Genomic DNA, 24,787 nt, shown 5'->3' on the forward strand with positions numbered 1-24,787 from the left:
CATCCCCAAACTTGCGTCCGGACAAGGCCCATGACCCCCCACTCCCATCCCGCGACCGCCCCACTCCCCCGCGCCCCCACTCCCATCCCGCGATCGCCCGCTCGCTGTCACCCACGCCGCGCCATGCTCTGAGCCTGCTAGCGCCCTAGGACAAACGCCGTGCCCGCGCCCAGCTTGTTGCCGCCCCGCCCCCCACGTGCTCCCTCCCTCCCCCTCCGCAACCCCGTGCTCCCCAGCGACCCGCCTTCCGCTCCTCTGACCGGAGACGAGGACGACGGCGGCAGCTCCGACGACGTAGGTCGTTCCTCCTTTTGGATCTGAGCCCTCCTCCTCCTCCTCCTCTGGATTTGAGGGACGCGGCGGCGACGGCTAGGGTTCCGGCGACCTCTGTGGTCCTATTCCCTCCTCCCTCCGGTGAGCTCAAAGGTGATGGCCCAGGGGGCTGGAGCAGCCTGCACCTCGAACCCATCCCCTTGCTGTTTTGCACACTTTTTTGTTGTTTCTTTGTGTTGTAAGGGGGACTTTTGGATGTTGCAACAAATGATTTCCGAATATTTGCAATAGGTGATGTGGCACCATATAGAATGACGGACATGACACTACATTAGTAAAACTACAATCAAAACTGCCATGTCTTCAAAAGTTCTGCCCACCTAGGTTCAAGTCCTCGACTTGGCACTGGTACTCGTATTTTTCTAGATTTATTTCAGGATTTAACGGCACTATACTTTCAGTGGTAGGCGACGTCCCGTCGACAGCGAGGCGCCTGTGGTGACTTTGTGAATCTCAAGATCTGCCGGCTCAGTCCTTCAGAGGTGCTCATAGGGGTAGGGTTAGCATATGTGTGTTCATAGGGGTGAATATATGCGCGTGTTATGGGCGTCGACGTTGTACTGTGTAATTCTAAAAAAATCGAACGATTGTGAAAGTTGAGGTAGCTCAGAAAAAACTTTTTCCTAGGAGAAATGGTGGTCCACGAAGCCACAATGAGCTTAGGTATGGGTCTAGTCGGACCGGGCTGTAGAGTTCTGCTGTGCTATTTTGGGCCCAGGTGGTACGCTTTAGGAAGCCCATTGCATCATCTTCCTTTCCCAAAGGCCGAAGCAAAACAGAACCTCATTGTAAGTCTTAAAAAAAAGAACCTCATTGGCTTGCTTTACTCTCTTGCATCTCCTCTCCTTCCCCGGCGCGCCGTCGTTTGCCAGTTCACCGCCGCCGACGCCGACAGCCATCTTCGGGAGGTTCGATTTTACTCCACAACCTCATCTTCGCTCCCCTCTAGGATGTACCGCGAATTCTGATCAATTAATTTGCGATTCTTCCTTTATTTCTCGCCGTAAAAAGTCTAGGTCACGCGCTTAATGCCGCCGCTGCGTCGATTCTGCCAGTTCTTGCCGTGGTCATCGCCGTCGATGGCTCGCCATGCTCCGACGCCGACGACGGCGTTGACGTGCACCCCGGAGACGGCGCAAGGCAGGCACTTGTTTGAGGTCACCGGTTACAGCAAGCACAGGGGGATGGGCCACGAAAAGTTCATCAGGTCCGGCACCTTCTTCGTCGGAGGCCACCAGTGGTCCATCCGCTTCTACCCGGATGGGAGCATCAAAGACAAAGATTACATCTCAGTTTATCTCGAGCTCATGAAGGAGAAGGAAGGCTCCAAGGTACGGGCATCCTGCAACCTGAAGCTGGTCGACCTGACAACAGGGTTGTCGGCTTCAGTGCATAGGACAGGGCCTAGAATGTTTAACTCCGGTGATGTCAGTAGGTTTGCTCGTCAGGATGGCTTGTTCAAGAAACGAAGCGAATTTGAGGCATCGGTGTACCTTTGAGATGATCGCCTTGTGATGGAATGCATTGTCACTGTTATGACAGAACCTAAGGTATCTGCAACCAAATTGCCCACAAAAATTGAGATGCCCCCATCAGACATTGGAAATCATCTTGGCAAGTTGTTGGAAGAAGAGGAGTGTGCAGATGTCACATTCAGTGTTGGAGGAGAAACTTTTACAGCACATAAGCTTGTGCTCGCAATGCGGTCGCCAGTTTTCAAAGCTGAGTTCTATGGTCCGATGAGGGAGAGGAGCACGCAGCTTATGACCATTGAAGACATGCAGCCTGCTGTGTTTAGGGTTCTGCTTCAATTTATCTATACCGATTCTTTGCCTAACATGAAGGATCTTGTGGAAGATGTCAACTGCGAAATGATCCGGCGTTTACTTGTGGCTGCAGATAGATATGCTTTGGATAGGCTCAAGTTGATTTGTCAAAGCATCCTTGCCGAGAATCTTAATGTGATGACTGTGGCAACTACATTGGCTTTGGCTTATCAGCATAACTGCAACATGCTTCAGGATGTTTGCCTTGAATATATCACCAGTTCAGATGTGATGGATGCAGTGGCAGCAACCGAATGCTACAAGAATCTCAGGACAACCTGCCCTTCTGCACTAGCAGATGCATTTGAGAAGACGATGAAGTTGCGTAGAACATAAGAATCTTGTCTTAGCTGTCCACCAGTGTTTCTTATTAAATTATTACAATAGCTTGTCTGAATCTGCTAGAGCAGCTCATTATAATTTTAACCTAGGGATGAGAAGCCCAGTATAAGATGAATTGATTGAGAACTATCATGTGTGTCATACTTAGTCCTATACTCTATACTAATATGTCTAAAAATACAAGCTGTCTACTTTTTTCGCACAATGCTATGATGGACTCATAGCTTTAAGCACAAGACTAGAATGCTGTTGAGATTACTGTGAGAAATATGAGATAGCTTGGACAGTCACAATTTTACCTCCTTGGTCACTAAGTTTTACGATTTGTGTATGCTGATAGCAGTACGATATCGACAATGTTGTGCATGATTTTGGAGGTTCTAGTGCTTTCAATATATGCTTGAGTAAAATGATCATTTGGATTAATGTTTCCATGTAACAAAACAAGCATATAACAATTTAAATCATAAAAACTCAACCAACCAAGAAGGTCTGTGGGTTTTGATTATGAAGAAATAGGCACCAAATTTCACCTCAGCGAGGGTTGAACTTGGTTGGTCTTGGACTCTGGGTGTACATCCATTCCCTCAAGAAACTAAGCTAGGTTCAGTTGCTAAATCAAAAGAAAGCATGAGCAAGTCTACTCAGTTGTGATTTTGGACGGTCATGTTAGTTACCAACAGCTGATTTGACACCCATGGTACTTAGTGCATAGTTAAAAGCTACTTTAGGATTGACTTCAAATTCTGTTCTATTAAGTATTAACCTTACTCGAGATCTATGTAAGGCGAGGTACTTGCTTAGTTGCTTGTTGGTATTTATGACGTCTTTTTTGTGTGTTAAAGTTTGATTAGTTAATTTTTCATAATTTACAAAGAATCATTCAAAATAAGATGCATTGGCAAGTAAAATATTGCCACTCCATACACACTGGTAGTATTTCTTTTGCTAGGGTATACATTCTTGGAGTTATGAGGGCAGTAGCAACATAAGCATAAATCACTCTGTGTAAAGACTGAAAGCTCTCATGCTTCCTCAGTTAACTTGGCTGGCACTGTTTCTTTCTTCAGCAGTGTCAGATAGGCCATCCTCAAGTTTTCTGTGACTGGTACTATATGAGCCTTCGATATCTTTCATAAAATTGGCATCTTATCTTTAGAGTTTGTCTTATAATGCCTTTTGGCAGAACGGATAGGATGCATTTCCATGAAACTAATTTAGCAAAGCTTTGCTAATGCTGCCATTGAGGGGAACGAATGAAGCTACTTTACTCCTAAAATTTCCAAACTGTGATTTTTAGTATTTGCATCGTATCTTTGTAAAAAGTATGTTCTTGATTTGTAGAAGGGTGGTGTAAATATCCACTGCTGTCTTATATTCATGTTCATCCTATCTAATAAGTGGCATACAACTTTTGTTTCTATGCATGTCTCAGTAGTTCTATGATACTGGTGAGTCCAGGAGTTGACACGAGGTTGTGAGTTTCATATTGGGCTTGTACTAGATTTGTACTGATATGAGTTAGCAATACAATGAGGATGCAGCTTATCTTCAAAAATGCTGTGTATTGGCCCAAGTTGATATGTCAAAGCATCTTTTTGTGAGAAACTTGATGTGAAGACCATGGCAGCTACATTGGCTTTGGCTTATCAACATAGCTGAGACAGGCTTAAGGATGCTTGCCTTGAGTTTGTCACCACTTCGGATGTGATGTATATAGTGATAGCATCCCCAGGTTATAAGAATCTCAAGACAACCTGCTCTTCTGCACGAACAGATGCATTTGAGAAGGCATTGTGGTTTCTTACGCCCAAACATTTTTATTTTATTATTCATGTTAGAGTTCAAAGGGCGGGTCTGGTGCAAGCGGTAGAGTCTTACCGCCTGTGACCGAAAGGTCCCGGGTTCGAGTCGCGGTCTCCTTGCATTGTATAGGCGAGGGTAAGGCTTGCCACTGACACCCTTCCCCAGACCCCGCATAAAGCGGGAGCTCTCTGCACTGGGTACGCCCTTTTTTATTCATGTTAGGGTTCAAAGATTAGTTAACATTTTTTGTGAATTATGAACCATATGGATTATATTTGATTGATATCTATAGGATGCATGCTGCGATGGTACTAGGAGAGTGCGAGCTTCTCTGGGGTTGATCTGAATTATTGCCACGGAGTTTGCATCAAGTGGTTTTCACTTCGTAGAATACAATACCCACTATCTAAAATTTGAAATATTATTGGTTATTAAAAGAAGAAATCTCATTATTAATACTTCTATTGTGGTGACCAACGATGTATCTTCGTGAATATAACTTACCCTTTTTGGATGGATCCTATCTCTATTTCTATACTCTACAAAAGAATCATTATAATTTTATTACTTAGAAATATTATTGTTACTCAAGAAGGAATGTCATTATGAATACTTCTATCATGGTGATCCAATGATGTACTCCCTTTGTCTCATCAAGATATAAGGCACGATTTGACTTGGTGCGGTCTTCAGGATCATACTTTAACCGTTAATTTATACTATTTGTGTGTAATTTATGGCAACAACAAAAGTATCATTGGAAAGTATTTGTACAGACGATATAATGTTACCACTATTATACTATAAATCTTTTATATTATTAGACTAATTATTGGTCAAATATAACAAAGTCTTAATTTTGAAATATGTGCATGTCTTATATCCTGAGATGGAGTATCTTCGTGATTATAACTTACCCCATTTTGGATGGATCCTATCTATTTCTTTACCCTACAAAAGCATTATTATATTTTTATTGTACATAACTTTGAAATTATTTACACTAATTGTTGACACTTCCAATTGAATCCAGACGAACTATCCACAAATCCTTCTATAAAATCCCCGTAGCAACACGTGTCGCGTGGGTCATCATCTAGTTTATTTATACACTAGTGTGATTACTTTTACATCTTATTTCTCCTAACTTTATTTAAATTACTTTTATATTCCCACAGTAACGCGGGGAATTCACCTAGTATCTTATTATACTTGGAACCTTCACTTTACTGTCACGTGCCAAAGCTTTAATTTCAACTATATAAGGTTATTCGGAAATTTGAAAGGAATGGGAGGATTTGTACTCGAAACCAAGGCCCCATTCTCTTGATGGGCCCCTTTGAACAGGTAGGCAGAGGCCCACTTAAGACTCTAGATGACTAGAATCACAGCGAGTCAGTTACGGCCGTTTCATTTCGGAAGTGGGAGTTTTGGACGTGCGATTCCACAAGATCGTCGCCTTGTTCGCCGCTGTCGCCGTCTCCTCCGGCCGTGTTCTCAGGTTCGATCGTCTCCACGATCTCCGATTCTCCTCCTCCTCCCGCCCCATCCCACTACCGGTCCAGGAATGAGATCACGACACCTTCTTCTCCTGATCCCATCCTCATCAGATCCGTGTCGCGCCGCCGAACCAAGAACGGGGATCGGATCCACAGAGCGCGCGCGCTTGCACTGCTATCGTCGTGTTGATTCCTCTCTCTCTCTCTCTCTCTGACCCTCTCCCTGGCACTGGCAGGTCTGAGGTCCCCCACGGCCACGGCAGCATGATGATGACCCAGCAGGTGAAGACGGCGTCGACTTGCCCGCCGCCGGAGACGGCGCAGGGCACGCACGTGTTCGACATCCTCGGGTACAGCAAGCACCGGGGGATGGGCGCCGACTACTTCATCAGATCCGGCGTGTTCAACGTGGCCAGCCACCAGTGGGTGATCTTCTTCTACCCCGACGGCTACGGCGAGGAGCTGGCCGGGGGCTTCGACTTCGTCTCAGCGTACCTCCGCCTCCTCAGCACGAGCGGCAAGGTGCGCGCCTCCTGCGACCTCCGCCTGGTCAACCCCGCCACGGGGGTGTCCACGTCGGTGCACCCGACGCTGGTCATCATGAGGGAGCTGGACCCGGAGAAGGACAAGGTGGTCTGCCACTGCATGTGCATCGGCCGCGGCGAGCTCGAGGGCACGTACGTGAAGAACGACCGCCTCACCATGGAGTGCGTGGTCACCGTCAGGAAGGAGCCCCGGGTGTCCAAGTCCAGGACCTTCCCCAGCATCCGGGTGCCGCTGTCCAACCTCAAGCGGCAGCTCGCCGACCTGCTGGAGAGCAGGGAAGGTGCCGACGTCACGTTCAGCGTCGCCGGCGAGACGTTCGCGGCGCACAGGCTCGTGCTCGCCATGCGGTCGCCGGTGTTCAAGGCGGAGCTCTGCGGCCCCATGAGAGAGGTGGGGATGGGGACGCGGCCCATCGTCATCGAGGACATGCAGCCTGACGTCTTCAGAGCGATGCTCTACTTCGTCTACACGGACTCCATGGATCACAACGACGATCTCTCCAGAGACTATCACAGCAAGAACTGCGACATGGTCCGGCACTTGCTGGTGGCGGCGGATAAGTACGCCATCGAGAGGCTGAAGCTGATCTGCCAGAGCATCCTCTGCAACAACCTTGACGTGCAGAACGTGGCGACGACGCTGGCCTTGGGTGATCAGCATCACTGCGACAAGCTCAAGCATGCTTGTGTTGAGTTTATGTGTTGTTCGAATAATGTGCAAGATGTCGTGGCGACCCAAGGGTACATGGATCTTGCGAAAACTTCGCCTTCTGTGCTAGCCGATGCAATGGCTAGGATGAGTAAGGTCAGCAAAAAGGTGATGCAAGAGCACTGCAAGCCCAAGATGGATCCATCTGATAGCCTAGTTGATTAGTTCTTTAGTTAAATACCAATAAGATTTAGCTATCAATTTTCAGTTTCTTATTTAGTTTTTTGTGAACAGTTTATTTGTTATTAGCTAGTGGTATCCCAATAAATACTCCTATGTATGTTAGCTGTTTGTTTTCCAGTGTGCATGATGTTATCTACCAATTCAGACACGGCTATCTTTTTCCCCAAAAAAAAATTGTACTGTTTCTGTCGGTGTTTTGGACCGGGGGATCCTCAACCAACTAGTGAATTTGTTCTGCGTGTTCCCGATCCCGGATGGTGATGCAAAGAGACACAAGGTTTATACTGGTTCGGGCAATTCGTGTTCTACGTCCAGTCTGAGAGATTGATCTTGTATTCCTTGCACCGAAGTGCTTGTAGTAGGGGGGTTACAAGCTGGGTGAGAGAGGGAGCTAGTCCCAGGTCTCGGCGTGGAGTGATGCGGGCTGCCTAAGACGTTGCTCTCAGGCGACAGGAAAGTGTGCGTGTTACAGAGTGTTGCTTTGGTGGGTGCCCGTATCCCTCCTAGAAATAGCCCAAGTCCTTTCCTTTTATAGTTTAAAGGGAGGACAAGGGTAGTACATGTGCTAACTATACGGCGTCATGCGAACAGAGGCGGCGTGTCCGAGCCCTGTAGCCTGTTCCTATGGCGGTGTGGTCGTCGGAGCGGTCCGTCCTTGGAGCGCTGGGGCGACGTGCTGGTCACATCCGATCCTGTGCGTCATGGGAGCTCCAGGGCTGCCTCGGAGCGGGCGCGGCGGTCAGCGTGCGGGTCGCTGTGGATTGACTGCACGCGAGGTCGAGGCTCGGTGGGTGCCGAGGCCGAACCGCGGTGGGGGGTCTCGGCAGACGTGAATGCCGAGATAGCCGAGACCCTGACGTAGAGTGCCGAGGCCCGGAGGGAGCGGTCGATCTGGTACACTGGTTCGGAGGCGATGATGACCCGGTCCAGATTTCCCATGCTGCGTTGTCCTCAGGGCGGGAGTTACGGGGCACAGTGCATTTCAGGCGCTGATCGTGGGCACAGCGCCAGAGCACAGTGGCCGGTAATCCCCGCTGCGCCTTATCCCAGCCGGTATGGCGTTGATGTGACTCCTTGTCTTGTCGGTCGCTCCACGGTGTCGAGCCGTCGTCCGGCTGAGATTGCGAGAGTGGTTGACGCATTAATGGGACGTGACCTGCTGTCAGAAAGACAGACCGAGGCGGGAGCACCGGTTATTGACAAGCCAGCCTCGAGCGATACGGAGAATAGCTGTCTCATTCGAGGCTGTACGCACGGGGCCCGGGCGAGACGAAGATTGAGCTCCTTGCAGAGGCCTCCCGTGAGAGGCCTCGCGTGAGGCGGAGATTGCGTCAGGGCACCGAGACCTCCCGTGCGAGGCCTGAGGTGAGGCGGAGAGCCGGTGGGCTCGGACAGGGCTGGTGATGGGCCCATGGCTTACCCTCTAGCTTTGTTGTTGATGGGATTTAAGTGACCCTTTTGGTGTATGCTCGGGGTACCCCGTTTTATGGTACCCGACAGTAGCCCCCGAGCTTTAGGGGGAGTGCGTGCACTCTCCCTAAGGGTTTGTCGAGATTTGGCTTGCAGCGGCCCCTGTAGGGATTGTGTTTCACTTCTTGAGGTTTCGGTGGGTGCGCGCGAGCGCACCCGCCGGGTGTAGCCCCCGAGGCCCTGGAGGAGTGGATTTTACTCCTCCAGGGGCTTTTTTTGTGTTTTGAGTGAGGAGTTTTTATCGTATTTGCCGAGCCCACAAGTGCGAGTTCAGGTCGCGGGGTTTCGGCAAGGTCGCAGGGAGAGCCCCGGAGCCTCTGCACGAAGCAAGAGGGCGGTCAGGGGTGCCCCTGATTTTTTGTGCGACCCTCACGCTTCCTTTTCGCTCGGAAGAAGGGGTGGAATGTGCCAGGCTACCCTCGGTGGGCATGAGCAGTGGCACTTCTGGTGAGCTGTTATCGGGTAAGTCCGAGTGGAGGCCCGCGCTCCGTTCGCTAGGGGACGGCTAGTGGTCCGGAGACGCACTCCAAGGGTACCGGAGGGTTTCTCTAGTGGGTGCTGAGGCCGTTCGCTGGGCCCCAGCGGCTCGGTGCCTCCCTACGGTGGGATCCCATTCGGAGACCTCCCAGCCGGTCTCGGACATGACTTAGGATGCCCCGAGCGATTGCTTGCTCGGGCCTCGGCCATTCGTGGGCTCGCCCATAGTCGTCCCTGACTCTGTTGCCCTGGGGCGGCTGTCGAAACCTCAGGGGGCCCAGCCTTCGAACCCCTGGACCGTAACGGGCTTGGTGCCCTTTATCATATTTGTAACGAAACTTCTAGCATGGGCTTAGGTCGTTTGTCTTTGTCTTGGGTGCAGGAGGAGCCCCCGAGCCTCCGCCCGGAGCGAGAGGGCGGTCAGGGGTCCCCTGGCTTTTTTGTTCGACCCTCACATATCCTTTTCGTTCGGACGAAGGGGTTGTTTGCCGAGCCCATTCGGGTGCGAGCCGGAGCCACTGGGTCTCGGCAAGGTTGCATGAAGAGCCCCCTAGCCTCTGCATGGAGCGAGAGGGCCGTCGGGAGTTCCCCTAGCTTTTTGTATGCCCCTCGCGCGTGAGGGTTTGTCTGTTGAGGCCCCTTTGGGCGTGAGCCTAGGTCGCAGGGTCTCGGCATATCTGCAGGAAGGGCTCCCTAGCCTCTGCACAGAGCGAGAGGGCCATCGGGAGCTCCCCTAGCTTTTTGTACGACCCTCGCGCTTCCTTTTGGCTCGGAAGGAGGGGTTGTTTTGCCGAGCCCCCTCGAGTGCAAGCCGGGGTCGCTAGGTCTCGGCAAGGTTGCAGGAAGAGCCCCCTAGCCTCTGCACGGAGCGAGAGGTCCGTCAGGGGTTCCCCTGGCTTTTTGTACGACCCTCATGCTTCCTTTTTGCTCGGAAGGAGGGGTGGAATTTGCCAGGCTACCCTCGGTGGGCACGAGCGTTGGCACTTCCGGTGAGCTGTTATCGGGTAAGTCCGAGTGGAGGCCCATGCCCCGTTCGCTAGGGGACGGCTAACGGTCCAGAGACACACTCCAAGAATACCAGAGGGTTTTCTCTAGTGGGTGCCGAGGCCGTTCGCTGGGCCTCGGTGGCTCGGCGTCTCCCTACAGTGGGATCCCATTCGGAGACCTCCCTGCCGGTTTCGGACATGGCTTAGGGTGTCCCAAGTATTTCGCTTGCTTGGGCCTTGGCCCCATGTGGGCTCGCCCATGGTCGTCCCTGACTCTGTTGTCCTGGGGCGGCTGTCAAAACCTTAGGGGCCCAGCCTTCGAACCCCTAGACCGTAATAGGCTCAGCACCCAGTTCCTTCATCTGAAAGGAATAGGGCGGGGGGAATATCTTCCTCATTGGCTCGGCAACGGCTGGTGCGCCTTTTGAGGCAGTTTTCTGGGGAGACGGAACGACGCCTGCCGCCGCAACAGTTGGGCGCGACGTGGTGTCAGCGGATGGGACGCAACTGTTCCCGCAATTAATGAGAAAAAGGTGGGCGCGTGGGCGGTAAAATCGGATCGGGGTTAACCACACCGGATCCAGGGGAAACTTCCCCGATTTCATCGCCTGTCCATTTCGCCTTCAACCTGCATAAATACGCAAAGAGCCTCGCCCCTCCCCACCTTACCTTGCCTACGTCAGCTCTGCCCCCATCGAGCCGTCGCTAGAGCAGCGGGTGCCAGAAAGAAGAAGGGAGAAGAGCGAGCCAGGGAGAGAGCGAGAAAGAGAGAGAGAGAGAGAGAGAGAAACTCACTGCCGCATTCGATCCCTCCACCGCATCCATGGCTGGCGACATCGTTGTCATCAAGGTAAACCCTTGGGATCCATCTGACATCACCACGGAGATGCTTCAGTCGCTTGTCGACGGCGGACTCCTTCGTCCGGTGATGGGCCTCAACAGGCCAGAGTGGATCGCTCCGTCGGGCGAGCCAGAGCCGAGGCCTCGTGACGGTTACATCGTGAGCTTTGTCTCCTTTCACGAGCATGGCCTCGGCGTCCCGATGGATCAGTTCATGCGGGCGCTCCCGTACTACTATGGCGTGGAGCTCCACAACTTCAACCCCAACTCCATCGCACAGCCGGCCATCTTCGTCGCTGTCTGCGAGGGGTACTTGGGGATTGCTCCCCATTAGGAGTTGTGGCTCCATCTCTTCTGGGCGGGGCATACCACTAAGGCGACGGGCACGTTGGGAATGAGGAAAGCGACGAGGGCCAGCGGCTGCACTCTCCAAGTGCGCTAGGACTGCCAGCACCTCTACATCCCGGCCCAGCTCGCGTCATCCAATCGTCGATGGTACACGAGCTGGTTCTATCTTCGCAATGATGATAGAGGACTCCCCACCTACACTGGGCAGATTGTGGGGAGTTGCCCAGAGAGGTGGAAGTATGGCGTCCCGAGGGAGGATCAGCCCAAGCTGCAACCGCTTCTGGAGGGGCTGGAGAGGCTATGGGGCCGTGGCCTTACCGTGGCTATGGTCGTGGCTGCCTTCCACCGCCGAAGGGTGCTGCCGCTGATGGCTCAGCGGCGGCACCTATTTGAGATGAGGCCGGGTGAGCCTAATGAGGGTATCCGGATGATCTCCTCCGCCCTTTCCGACGAGGAAATTCTTCGTCGGGTGGGGGAGACGATGGAGGCGAAGCTGAGGGGTGGCAACCTGACCCCCATCGCGATGCGCCCGTCGTGGGGGTTCCTCTCGCTGGTAAGTCGTGCGCCGCCGTAGCCCCCGAGCCTCCTCCATTTCTCCTTATTCTCGTTCCTACAGGGGATGAGGGACGTGCGCGCCTCTCCACCGCCCGTTCCCGAGGACACGAGGCGGCGGGCGATGAACCGAGCACACGCCGAGGCACAGAAAAAGCAGAAAGACGCCAAGGCGGCGAAGCGCACGAAGAAGATCCTCGCACGCGAGGAACTAGACAAGTGCCGCCGTCAACAAAGGAAGGATGGCCTCCCGTTGGAGGAGTCCCCGTCGCCGTCGATATCGACGGATGCCTCGGACGGGGATGACGAGGGCGAGATGGGGCGAGGTCCCCTGGACCATCTCCCTGACATAGGGGAGGTGGTGCCCGGGGCGTTGGCAAGTAGCCCGGCACTCCCGGGAGGAGGGGGAGGAGCTGACCCGGGGTCGGTAATTGCCTGCTCCAGGGCCGAGGCCGACACGCCCGAGGCGCGGGCATTGGGCAAACGCACCGTCAGCCCAGTGGGCTCAGCGGCGGCAGTGGAGCAAGTGGCGGCGGAGGCGACGCAACTGCCCTCGCAGAGGGCCGAGGGGGCGCCGAGGTCCGTTGAGGACCAACCGGCGCCGATGGACACGGAGGCCATGCCTCTGCCACTGCCACCACCTTTGCAGACAAGGGTCGCCGTGGCGAAGCGGTTGCCGCCCCGCTCGAGGTAGGTGTATTTTTGGTGGGGTCGCTGTGCTTTCCGTTTGTTCTTTTGTCTTGTGCTGACCCTGTAAACATTTTGTCCTGTTGGTGGCGATGTCGAGGAGCGCGGCAGCCGAGCGTGGCACGTTCTGACCTAATTCTCAAACCAAGTCTCGACAGGTGGTGCCAGAGAGAAAAGCCTGGACGATCTCTGAGTCACCGACGCTAGGCAACTCAGTGCACTATTTAGAGAAGCATCGGATGAAGTCTCGGAGAGACTCGTCTGGTTTCTGGCAACAGCTCTTAAGGTCCCAGGAGTTTCCAGGGCGCACGTATGTGCCCTGGAAATTCTCGACGAAGATCCGAACCAAGTCGCGCCAGTCGTGGATCTGAGAGGGAGGAAGGTGCTCGAGCCAGGCTCACGCTGAGTCTGACAAGAGCAAGGGGAGGTTGTGGATGATGAGCAGGTCATCGTCCGTGCCGCCCAGCTGACAAGCTAGGTGGTAATTGGCAAGCCAGAGCTCGGGGTTGGTCTCGCCGCTATACTTTGTGAGGTTGGATGGCTGGCGAAACCGGGCTAGAAACTAAGCGTTGCGGATGGCTCTGCTGAAGACCCGAGGGCCAGGTGGTTTAGGAGAGGGACTGCAGTCTTCCTCACTGTCATAACGACCGCCTCGATGCGGATGGTAGCCTTGAGCGGGCCCCTCACTGTCGTGGCGCCGTCGCCAGCCGATCACCTCGTGGTCGCCCTGCGCCTCACGTCGGTTGTCGAGGCAGTCGTGGACCGGGGGGACCCTATTGATTGTCGGTGCCTGAGTGGGCTCGGGACGAACTGAGGCCTCCCTATCCTGCCGATGCAGTGCTGAGGGGAGGTCCGAGACGGCACCGCGCCGCCGAGAGGTGGAACTCTCGGCCTGCTACACCGCGGCGGTCTCGAGGAGATCTCAGAGCTCGCCGCGAACCCATCGCCCTTCCGTGGTGGAGGGCTCGGGCATCGCGCGCACTAGCATCGCCGCAGCCATGACATTCTGGCTAGCGCGATTGAAGATTGGGGGACGATCGTCCCCTTCGTCATCGTTGATGCGGTGGTGCACGTCGCGAGCCCATCGTCGGGCTCCTCTGCCGTCAGCGCGGCCCTGCTGCTCCTACTCGAGAGTGTTTCGGAGCTATTGCAGAAGGAGTCGATCTTGCTCGACCTTGGCCTGAAGCTCGCGGAGCTGCTCTAGGTCCGGGCATCGAAATTGTCCGAGGGCAAGGTTCTCGTTCCGTGCTACTGGTGGAACAATGCGTGAAGGCGTGGCATCGCCCGTTCCTTGATGAAGCAGAGTGCGATTGCCTACCCCCTCGTCCTCATCGCCCGTGCTTGGCATCCCAAGTCCGACGTGGAAGCACCCACGAGTGGGATCGTAAGTACCTTCATCGTCAGAATCAGAGTAGCCAAAGCAATAGTCACTTGCGGCCAAGAAGCGGCGCATGGTTTCGCGGTCGTGGAGGTTGGAGAAATCCGCTCCAGCCCATGCCTTGTCCTCCTCCGAGGAGTCGGCGTGGGTGTGGGTTGACGCGGTGGTGCCAAAGTCGAGAACGAAGCGCTGGCGCGCCCTGAGAGATCCGCGTGAGTGGAAGCGTAGGCGTGAGTATAAGAGGCGGTGGCATTTCTCAACCCGAAGGGGTATGGAGATGGTGCCATCGCCGGGCTCTGCTCCGCTGGAGTTGGCTCCTCAGGGAGTGGTGGAGCGGAGCTTGATGTCGGGGCGTCGGCGAGTGCCACCGGCGTCTTTCCCTTGTCCAGGCTCAGGCTAGACAGATCCCCAACCAGGGACCCTGCGCCAACAGCTGGTCGTAGGATACCGGCGGAGAGCGGCGAGTCGCCTTGGGTTCGCGTAGCATCGGGGTGATCCTGCTCGTGTCATGCCCGGCGAGCGCGGCGAGAGCGGCCGCCCGGGCGCCGCCTGCGCCTGGGCTACCGGTGCGTGACATCGTCGTCGGCAGGCGGGGCTCGGGGTGTGAGAAGTACCATGTCGTACTCGTGCCCTAGAGACATGAACTTCAGGCTCCCAAACCAGACCACTGTGCCGAGACACAGCGATCGTACGGGGTCTGCCATCCAGAACTTGTTGGGATGACGAAACTAACACGCAGAGGCCCCTACCTGACGCGCCAACTGTCGGTGTTTTGGACCGAGGGATCCTCAACCAACTAGTGAATTTGTTCTGCGTGTTCTCGATCCCAGATGGTGATGCAAAGAGACCAAGGTTTATACTGGTTCGGGCAATTCGTGCCCTATGTCCAGTCTGAGAGATTGATCTTGTATTCCTTGTACCGAAGTGCTTGTAGTAGGGGGTTACAAGCTGGGTGAGAGAGGGAGCTAGTCCCAGGTCTTGGCGTGGAGTGATACGGGCTGCCTGAGACGTTGCTCTCAGGCGACAGGAAAGTGTGCGTGTTACAGAGTGTTGCTTTGGTGGGTGCCCGTACCCCCCTAGAAATGGCCCAAGTCCTTTCCTTTTATAGTTTGAAGGGAGGACAAGGATAGTACATGTGCTAACTATACGGCGTCATGCGAACAGAGGCGGCGTGTCCGAGCCCTGTAGCCTGTTCCTGTGGTGGTGTGGTCGTCGGAGCGGTCCGTCCTTGGAGCGCTGGGGCGACGTGCTGGTCACATCCGATCCTGTGCGTCATGGGAGCTCCAGGGCTGCCTCGGAGCGGGTGTGGCGGTCATCGTGCGGGTCGCTGTGGATTGACTGCGCGCGAGGTCGAGGCTCGGTGGGTGCCGAGGCCGAACCGCGGTGGGGGTCTCGGCAGACGTGAATGCCGAGATAGCCGAGACCCTGACGTAGAGTGCCGAGGCTCGGAGGGAGCGGTCGATCTGGTACACTGGTTCGGAGGCGATGATGACCCGGGCCAGATTTCCCATGCTGCGTTGTCCTCGGGGCGGGGGTTACGGGGCACAGTGCAGTTCAGGCGCTGATCGTGGGCACAGCGCCAGAGCACAGTGGTCGGTAATCCCCGCTGCGCCTTATCCCAGCCGGTATGACGTTGATGTGACTCCTTGTCTTGTCGGCCGCTCCACGGTGTCGAGCCGTCGTCCGGCTGAGATTGCGGGAGTGGTTGACGTATTAATGGGACATGACCTGCTGTCGAAAAGACCGGCCGAGGCGGGAGCACGGGTTATTGACAAGCCAGCCTCGAGCGATACGGAGAATAGCTGTCTCATTCGAGGCTGTACGCACGGGGCCTCGGACGAGACAGAGATTGGGCTCCTTGCCGAGGCCTCCCGTGAGAGGCCTCGCGCAAGGCGGAGATTGCGTCAGGGCGCCGAGACCTCCCGTGCGAGGCCTGAGGTGAGGCGGAGAGCCGGTGAGCACGGACGGGGCTGGTGACGGGCCCATGGCTTAACCTCTAGCTTTGTTGTTAATAGGATTTAAGTGACCCTTTTGGTATACGCTCGGGGTACCCCGTTTTATGGTACCCGACAGTTTATGTCCACGTTTATATGCATAAATGTCTGGTAACTTGTAACCAAAACTGTACTGTTTCCCAAAAAAAACCGTACTGTTTCTGTCCACGTTTGTTATTAGCTAGTGGTAACTGTACTGTTTCTGTCGAACATCAATTTTTCTTATAAAACATTACAATCGAATTTACTGAACTGAGGAGCATTGCACACTAATATGAATTAACTTTTTTTTAAAATGGCATTGTCACTGTTAATTGGTTTCGTATTATTAAGATTACTAGGATGCTTGAAAATATACTAGAATTATTTTATCCTATTGTATAGTAAAAAAAATTGAGAAACTGATTAAGACGTAGACTTTAATTGAATATAATTAGAGGAATAAATATCTTCATATGAAACTGGCCACCTAGACCACCACACTGTCGTCGCTAGGCGATCTTCGGAAAGATTTAGCAAGCATATGCATATTGATCGATGCGTGTGCCTCTTATTTGTGTATTTTTTGCAACTCAATAATATTCTCAGTTTTGCATTGAAGCTGTGAGGCTAAACTATTTGCTAGTGTGTTTGATGTTTTCTATACTAAATTCAAAGAATGCTAATTTTTTAAGGAAAAAACTTGTACTGTTTGTGTCCACATTGATTTATATTTATAAATGTCTGGTACCTAGATAGTTGAACATTAATTTTGATGATTATAAACATATAAACCAATCCTATTTATTGAGCTAGCGAGAGGAACATTGCCACTGTTAATTGGTTTGGTATTATTAATATTATTACTGGGATATTTGAGAATACAATAGAATTGTTTTCATTTATCTTATAGGAAAAAATTCAGAAACTGAATAAGATGCAGACATCAATTGAATATAATTTGAGAATGGTTTTTGTATATTTTTTGCAGCTATATTATATATTATATTCTCAGTTTTGCGCTGAAGTTTTCCTTTTGATTTTCGTCTGCGTATGGAGGTCCACATGTCAGCCTCAATAGGAGGCGATTGGTCACGGGCTCACGGCCGGCTATGACCGTTGACCGGTACGTAGATAAACGACACCAGTCTCCAACCGCTTTGGTCTGCGGTCTGCCTACCTTGCTCTCAGCCTTTCACCTTCCCATCAGATCCTTCTCCCTCGCGATCACCAGCCCGTTCTTTGAAACATGCCACTGACGGAGTGGGCAGACCCAATCGCCGGCGATGCGCGGCAACAAGGCGCGCACATGCTCGAGGTCACAAGGTACAGTCACCTCCTCCACAGGCGCAGGGGCGTCGGCTCCGCCGGCGGCCGCAGGTGCGTCGAGTCCGTCGGCTTCACCGTCGGCGGGTACCAGTGGGCAATCCTCTTCTACCCCGACGGCGACGACGACGCGCCCGGCAGCTCGGGGTACGTCTCCGTCTCCCTCGCGCTCGTCACCCGCCCCGCCCGGGTGAGGGCGTCCTTCAACCTGGGCCTGGTCAACCGCGCCACGGGGCTGCCGTCGTTCCAGCCCGAGGACACGACGGCGGTGTTCGACAACGCCGCCTGCTGCTGCTGCCGCATGTACCCGTACCCGTACCCCATCCCCACCTGCCGCCACGAACGGAAGCAGGGCTCCTGCCACGGCGTGCCGAGGCTCATGAGACGGTCCGAGCTGGAGGCGTCGTCCTCGGCGTACCTCCGCGACGACGCGGTCACCGTCGCGTGCGTCGTGACGGGCGTCACCGGGACGGCGCTCACGTCGTCCCCTGGCGCTCCGGAGATCAGGGTGCCCGAGCGCAACCTGCACCTGCACATCGGCGAGCTGCTCGTGTCCCAGGAAGGCGCCGACGTGACCTTCGATGTGGATGGTGAGGCATTTGCAGCTCACAGGATCATCCTCGCTGCCCGGTCGCCGGTCTTTGAGGCGGAGCTCTACGGCTCCAGTTCCATTACGGAGACAGACGACGCGCACACTGTCACGGTACGTGACATGCGGCCGGACACTTTCAGGGCGTTGCTCCATTTCATCTACACCGACTCCTTGCCGGCCATGAGCCATCTGAGCATGGACGAGATGAGAGAGCTGGTCCAGCATTTGCTAGCGGCCGCGGATCGATATGCCGTTGACAGGCTCAAGGTGATGTGCGAGCACATCCTTGCCAGGACACTCCATGTGGAAAACGCAGCTACCACATTGGCTCTAGCCGATCGGCATGGCTGCGACAGGCTTAAACATGCTTCCATCCATTTCATGGCATCGTCTTCAGATAAAAGTGAAATGGGTGATGATGTGGCTATAGAAGCATTGAAGACAATGTAAGTTTCGGCGAAATATAGTGTCCCAATTTTAACATAATCTGGTTGATTTGTTGTAACTTCTTGAATCATATGAACAGTTTGGAAGTAGATTCATAATGCTGGTAATAGTCCCAAGCGCAATGTCTGCACATGCAGAAAGAGCAGGATAGAAATACAGGACTATTGACGAAATACGTCCGGTAGTCTACCGAGGGTATGTCCATGGCAGTAGATGAATCGGTGGAGGTGCGCGTGAGGGAGCCAGATGGTAACACAGAACGCGAGAGACAACGATTAGACAAGTCCGGGCCGTCAGCTTGACGTAATAACCTAAGTCTTGTGTCTTTTGTGGATTGTATTGCGTATGATCAGATGAAAACGAGAGGGGTCCCTACCCGCCTTATATAGCTCGGGGGTAAGGTTACAGATCGGTTGTTTCTATCTTGATCGGTTTTACAAGATAGGAAGTTACAAATATTATGGGATCTGGCATATCGAGCATGTTTCCTAGATCATCGAAGATCTTCACGTAGTCTTGCGAGGCACGCCGACCAATGTCGTGCCTCGCACGACGTCGTCTCGTAGGTTGGGCCTCCACCAGTGGCGTGGCCCATGAGCAGTCTTGTGGGCTAGGCCTCCACTAGCGGCTCGACCCATGTACAGCCCTGCTGGTACCGGGGGTTATACCCCCATAGCTAGTCCTCGAGCGCCTTGTATCCGTTGAGCAACACCGTCCTGAGCTTGTCCAAGCTGTTGAGCATGCATCCGAGCTGCTGAACATGACATCCGAGCTGTTTGAGCATGCGTCCGAGCTGTCTGAGCATACATCCAAGTTGTTCGTCCAGTTGTTGGAGCCGAGCACACTCGAAGTCAAGGTTTGTCAGAAGGATGTAAGGAGCTCAAGTAAAAAAAATTCAAAGTCTCCACCTTGGGTGAAGTGTGCCTACTTAGGTTCCGAGCATCAAAGTTGGTCGCATGGCGTCCTTGACTTAGTTAGCGCGGAAGAACTTAGCCATTTTGTAGAAGATTAAGTCAAAAAATAAGCACATTCACCGCGTTGTGAAGTGTGCCCACTTAGTCCCCGAGCCGGGCAGTAGGTGAAGTAGTCATGTGATGCAAGGGTCCAAAGTAGTGCTCTTCAGGTGCTGGCCCAATCCCCAATGTCGTAGGAATCCAGTGTAGAAATAAATACAATCATTGCGAGATGACGTGTACACACGTAGTCCCCGACCTTCTGGAAGATTACGAAGAAATCTTGTAGTAGGGTCAGAGAAAGAAAATATCGTGTCGTGGCAACACTCATCGTTGAATATCAACCTGCGTTTGACATGGTTTGACGCGGCGGCCCACTAGGCCCACTCAGCGGCCTAGCGACATGCGGAGACGTTGGAAGAGAATGCAGTGCAGCGGGCATGGTTTCCCAAAACCCTATAAGGCAGAGGGTTAGGGGTCGAACCGTTATAAGAGCGCCGCGACCCCAGCGCACCTTCCCCACATTCTCTCCGCCACTTCATCTTCTTCCTCGTGCCCACACCGCTTCGCCTGGCAACTGCTCCGCCATTATAGCAACCACAAGCACGCAGCCTCCGCCAAGCGACGGATCTGCTGGATGGCGCCCAAAAGAAACTACGGCGGTTCGAGTAGAGCATCACGCGAGCTCAATCGTGCTGAGGAATAGGTGGGGTCTATCAGCAATGAGGTGGCGCTCAATCGGTTGGTGGAGGACAGTGTGTTGCCCGATAGGGTGACAGTGGGATGGCGTCCGGCTCGCGGTGAGAGCTTTCCGACTCCTCGCAACGATGAATTAGTAGTTTTTGAAAATTATTTCTATCATGGATTTGGTGTTCCAATCCATCCGTTTCTCCGTGGATTGATTGACTATTACAAGATTAGTCTTTGCAATCTGGGCCCAAATTCTATCCTTCATGTCTCTATCTTTCATCCATTTCTGCGAGGCGTATCTTGGCATTCTTCCGCATTTTGATCTCTTCCGCCACTTCTTCTGTTTGAAAGCCCGAGGGGTCGAGATCTAGGATCGTAGGCAGCATGTACTTGTAGCTTTAGGACGGGATGGTTGGCCAATACATTGCCACCCCATTGAACACAAATGTGAAGTATTGGGCACAGCGATGGTTCTACATGCCACAGAGGGAACACTATGTGGCATGTGACATTGATCAGATTCCCATCAGCAATGCCAAGTGGTCGGAGAGACCTGGTGCTAATGGAATGGAGCAAGTGACGGAGCTATTAGCACTGATCGACCGAAGAAGGGTGGATGGGGTCATAGTGGCGACAAACTTCACTTTTCAATGATGCTAGACCAGCAAGGAGAGAGCACATCTTGGATATGAATTTCGGGGAGATACTGATGGGACCCGTGAGGTGCCCAAGCCGATTAACTGGGACGAAGTCATGCGGTGAATTAGGGTGTTACTTAACCTTGTGGGGTGTCGTAAGATCGATGATTAGCATAGGGCCTTCAGTGTAGGGACCCTCCCACCATGGGTAAGAGCCTTCTTTTTATTTCTGGTTGACCCCTTATCTTGTTGCAATTGTAATGTACTCATTTGTTTTCTTGAAGATTCGTGGGCAGGATCGGTCGGTATACTTCTCGGCGGTGCCGTTAGCTGATTGGCCGAGGGGTGTTGATGCCCGGCCGAGCTGTCCTCAATGTTGATTTAGCCTGAAGGCTGGTGGGGACAGCTCGACCAACCTTGACTATGTTGATGAAGATGAGTGGACGCTGTATGTCAGCGAGAAGCTCTAGGGGAAGCGGCCGGCTAGTGAGGAGCCGTCCCCAAAAAGAAGAAAAACAACTGTATCATCTCGCCATGAAGAGAGGCCTATAACCATTAGCATGTCCGCCCAACCTCAAAGATGGCAGGTGGTGATGTCGAGTTAGTCAGACAATGATGAACAAGTGGTGCCTCCTTCACCGAGGGCCGTGACACCCCCGCCCTCCGCGCCAGCTGGGATGGAGACGCAGGAAAGACGGCGGACGTAGGGGGCTACAGCAACAATGTCTGACAGCACATGGATGACACCAGCAGTAGCAGCTTGGGTGGTGCCGTCAACGATAGACCAGACGGCTACCGTAGTCCCCGAGACCACACGGACGACTCCAGTGGCATCAGCACAGCCGACCACCGCAGTCCCCGAGACCAAACGAGCGACCTGGTGGCAGGGTTAGAGGCGTGGGGCAGTTCAGCTGCTAGGCAGACCAGTTCCAGGCGAGGATGCAGGTTCCAAGCTGTGCAGCGGGAGTCCCAGTTGTAAGTGCTTTATTTATTTGTCGTATTCCTTCGACATGATGGTATGCTTCTTGATGAATTTTTTTGTTGTAGTGCGGAGTCGATGGAGGTCTTGCAGCCATCAATTGTTGATGATGGAAGGCACACAGAGGAGCCAATAGCTCCCAATGCTGAGCAAGCATAGGCAAGGGCAGATCCGGTCGCCCTCACCGGGGAGCAACCGACGATTGCGGAACGGACCGCCCCTACTATGGAGGAGCCCTCAACAACTGGACTGACCTCACCTGGCGGTGGATTGCATGATGAGGGCGATCCTGATGTAGACGAGGCATGGGATGATACGGTGACATTGAGTGGCCTTGCCGAAGCAGGTGCACCCGTGAGGGATGCGCTGAGCAGTGCAGCGCAAGGTCCACCCACGGTTGATGAACAAGCATCATCTACAGCGGCGTCAATGGCGGGAGAGGCGCTCAGATGCTCTAACCGAGCATGGCAGTAGCCAAGGAGGCCACCTTTGTCGGTGGCCTCCATGGAGATCGAAGAGATAGTATGGGAGCCCACCCCACTGCCCCAACTCCTCCACACGGTCATTCAACACGACAAAGAGTTTGACATGTTGGAGGAGGTGGAGGCGAGCATGGAGACAAAGAAGCTGAGGGCTGATCTAACATCAATGATGGGCCGTATTGAGCTAAGCTTAAAGGGATCTTCCTTGTCCCGTTAAATAGCGCAGTCTATTAATCCGTTTGCCGCTGCAGAATGTGATGAAGGTGTTTGAGCAGCGCCGGCGGCAGCTGGAGGAGATGGCTTCGGTACTAGAGGAGAACAAGAGTCTACAAGCATTAGTGAAAGACCTCCAGGCGTGCCTACTCCAAGAGCGCCACCACAGGGAAGACCTGGTGGTTAAGGTTTTGGCATTGGAGAATGAGCGCCAACAAATGGAGGTGGAGGGCCAGTCGATGGCCGAGTAGCTTAGCCGTAGCACTGATCGATAGAAAGGTAGGTCTTGGAATTTTGCTTTTGTGGTATTCAACATTGTGAGACGTCTAACTGTTATACACAGCACTAGAGATGGAGCTCGGCCTTTCCTAGGAGGCCTCCGGCTAGATTCAGGAGGCAAAGGAGAAAGTGGAGGAGAAGGTCAAGAAAATCACTAAAGATCTTCGACGTGAGTGTTTTTCACGCTATTTTGACTTGTGCGGTGTTAAGCGCATGCTTAGCATATGGTTGTCTTGTTTGTAGAGTATCGACACTAGGCCTAGGCGCAGTTCCAAGTGCTCGTGGAACAAGTGAAAGCCTATGATGAAAAGCTAGAGGCAATGACCATGGGAATCCAGCCTGTGCTAGACTGCATCAGTCTTGAGCAACCCGAGGGAGCATAGCTACCTGGAGATGAGCCGTACCGGTCGGTCATGGATTGTTGCCAGACAGCATGGGCGGACTTTAGGGAGTTCACACACAGCGCCGCCCATGGAGCCGTTGTTCATGCACTCGCGCAGCTACGGTCACACTACCCTTAGTGAATCTCCAACGGGTGGCAACTGGGTATGCATAGGGCACAGACACAGAGAAGATTGCCAGGCTAGAAGACGATGCGGAAGAGCTGGCGAAGAGGTTGGCCAAAGATGTTGATCTGTTCAGTGAAGTGGGGAGTAGTGCTCCATAGAGTAGAAAAAACTCATGTTGAATCATTGTACAAAAGTGCTTAGCAACTTTTGGTGAGCACTTGTTGTTATGGTATATTTGTGTTTATATTTGATATAAACCATCTGATCAGAAGTGTATAGCGGCGTCCCCAGCACTAGCTAGCCTGTTGACCATAACACGGGGCACAGGGGCTGTGTGCGTGTGGGAAGAACATGGCATCGCTAGGGAACCGCTGTCGACCGCCCATGACGTAGAGGGTGGATGCTCATGCACATGCTAGGAGAAGTTGGAGAAAGGGTCGTCTCTAGAGGCATCCGAGCGCCAATGTGTCTGTTCGAGCATTTGCCTTAGGCGTAGTTGGCATGTCATCTTTGAGATGTTGTACGCATAAACAAAATCGCTTAGAAAAAAGCACAGAGATAATAGTATGGAGAAACATTAGAACAAAAAATTATTGAATACCCGAATATGAATGGTACATATTTTTTAAAGGAGACCCTTCAAGGGTAGAAGCACCTAAGAACATCGATGTGCCAAGAATTTAGGACATCTCTTTCATCCATGTCGCATAGCCTGTAGGAACCTGGTCAGGTGACCACCTTGATGATGAAGGGGCCCTCCTAGGGTGAAGATAGTGTTGGCGCAAAAAACACGTCGATGCGCCTAACACACAGCAAGCCAGAAGGATCAGCTTGGAGTAAGCCTAGAGATCCGCATGGCTTCAACGCAGGACCAGCTGATCCTGCGAATTCCCAAGGCATGCCAGTCAATTTGACCTACATTTGACAAGGAGAGAAATTTTCTCGGTAATTTAGGGTGGAACATGTTGGTTTTGCCCAGACAGTTCCAAGTGTGTCGCTTAGGGAGCAGCCAGACGGGAAAATCGACTAAATAGCCGATACAAGAAGAAATCGGCTGTTAAGAACTGTAACGCTCGTGGGTCATGATTGATTTTATAGTAACAAATACAATGCATCCAGTTCTAATGATCCTTTCCCTTAAGCTATTAACATGTATGCGTCAAAGATGCATCACTGGCTAAATTAGATTTGATCAATACGTGGTGTAGAGCCAATGAATCCGATGAAAAAGGATACGCCACGCAAACAATCGACTATTTCATATAGACAGATCTACGAACCATCTAAATCCAATCTATTACTGTCAGCAGTAAGGTTCGATCGGATCGATGCAGCTATGATGATGATGATAGTCTAGAACTAGAAAATCCATAGAACCGACCATACTTCAATAGATTCATGAAAGTGTGCCATACCTGTGAAAGCACAGGCGAATCGGCTAAAATAGTCGATTCAGGTAGAAAAGGGATTACAGCATGTGAACAATTGACTGTTTAACATGGACAGATCTATAAACTCATCAGATCTAACCCGTTATCCTTAACAGTGGGGTTTGACCGGATTGATGGCAGCCATGATAAAAAATAACAGATCAAACCTTTAAAGTAAACATATATATTCACATTTAACAGAATCATGAAGACACACTATAAGCGTTTAAATACGGGCAATCGGCTATTTAGCCGATGCAGGCATAGCAAACAGCGAAGGTCATGCCTGGTCAAA

The 24,787-nt window shown here is 52.6% G+C and overlaps 1 protein-coding gene and 2 pseudogenes across 3 annotated transcripts; all 3 read left to right on the plus strand.

The window, feature by feature from the left end:
- The first annotated feature begins 1,151 nt into the window (after positions 1-1,151).
- LOC136471827 (BTB/POZ and MATH domain-containing protein 1-like) lies at positions 1,152-2,778 on the plus strand (annotated as a pseudogene).
- Positions 2,779-5,607: 2,829 nt separating this feature from the next.
- Positions 5,608-7,399, plus strand: LOC136471828 (BTB/POZ and MATH domain-containing protein 2-like). 3 transcript variants are annotated; one of them, XM_066469568.1, is made up of 3 exons: positions 5,608-5,808; positions 5,918-5,991; positions 6,043-7,399. In XM_066469568.1, the coding sequence occupies exons 1-3, from the start codon at positions 5,683-5,685 to the stop codon at positions 7,223-7,225; spliced, it is 1,383 nt and encodes a 460-aa protein (XP_066325665.1). In that variant the 5' UTR covers positions 5,608-5,682; the 3' UTR covers positions 7,226-7,399. The 3 variants fall into 3 exon arrangements, with proteins under 3 accessions (XP_066325665.1, XP_066325666.1, XP_066325667.1); XM_066469570.1 differs by having other exon boundaries at positions 5,750-5,808; positions 5,918-5,986; XM_066469569.1 differs by lacking the exon at positions 5,918-5,991 and having other exon boundaries at positions 5,672-5,808.
- A 9,667-nt stretch (positions 7,400-17,066) lies between these two features.
- Positions 17,067-18,450, plus strand: LOC136468970 (BTB/POZ and MATH domain-containing protein 1-like; annotated as a pseudogene).
- The last annotated feature ends 6,337 nt before the right edge of the window (positions 18,451-24,787 follow it).

Source organism: Miscanthus floridulus, chromosome 8, assembly GCF_019320115.1.
Source record: "Miscanthus floridulus cultivar M001 chromosome 8, ASM1932011v1, whole genome shotgun sequence".
Lineage (NCBI taxonomy): Eukaryota > Viridiplantae > Streptophyta > Magnoliopsida > Poales > Poaceae > Miscanthus > Miscanthus floridulus.

Coding starts and splice junctions, on each gene's coding strand:
- LOC136471828 (XM_066469568.1), top strand. CDS start 5,683: ATGACTAGAATCACAGCGAGTCAGTTACGGCCGTTTCATTTCGGAAGT. Junction 5,809..5,917: donor TCCTCCGGCCGTGTTCTCAG/GTTCGATCGTCT, acceptor CATCCTCATCAG/ATCCGTGTCGCGCCGCCGAA. Junction 5,992..6,042: donor GCTTGCACTGCTATCGTCGT/GTTGATTCCTCT, acceptor TGGCACTGGCAG/GTCTGAGGTCCCCCACGGCC.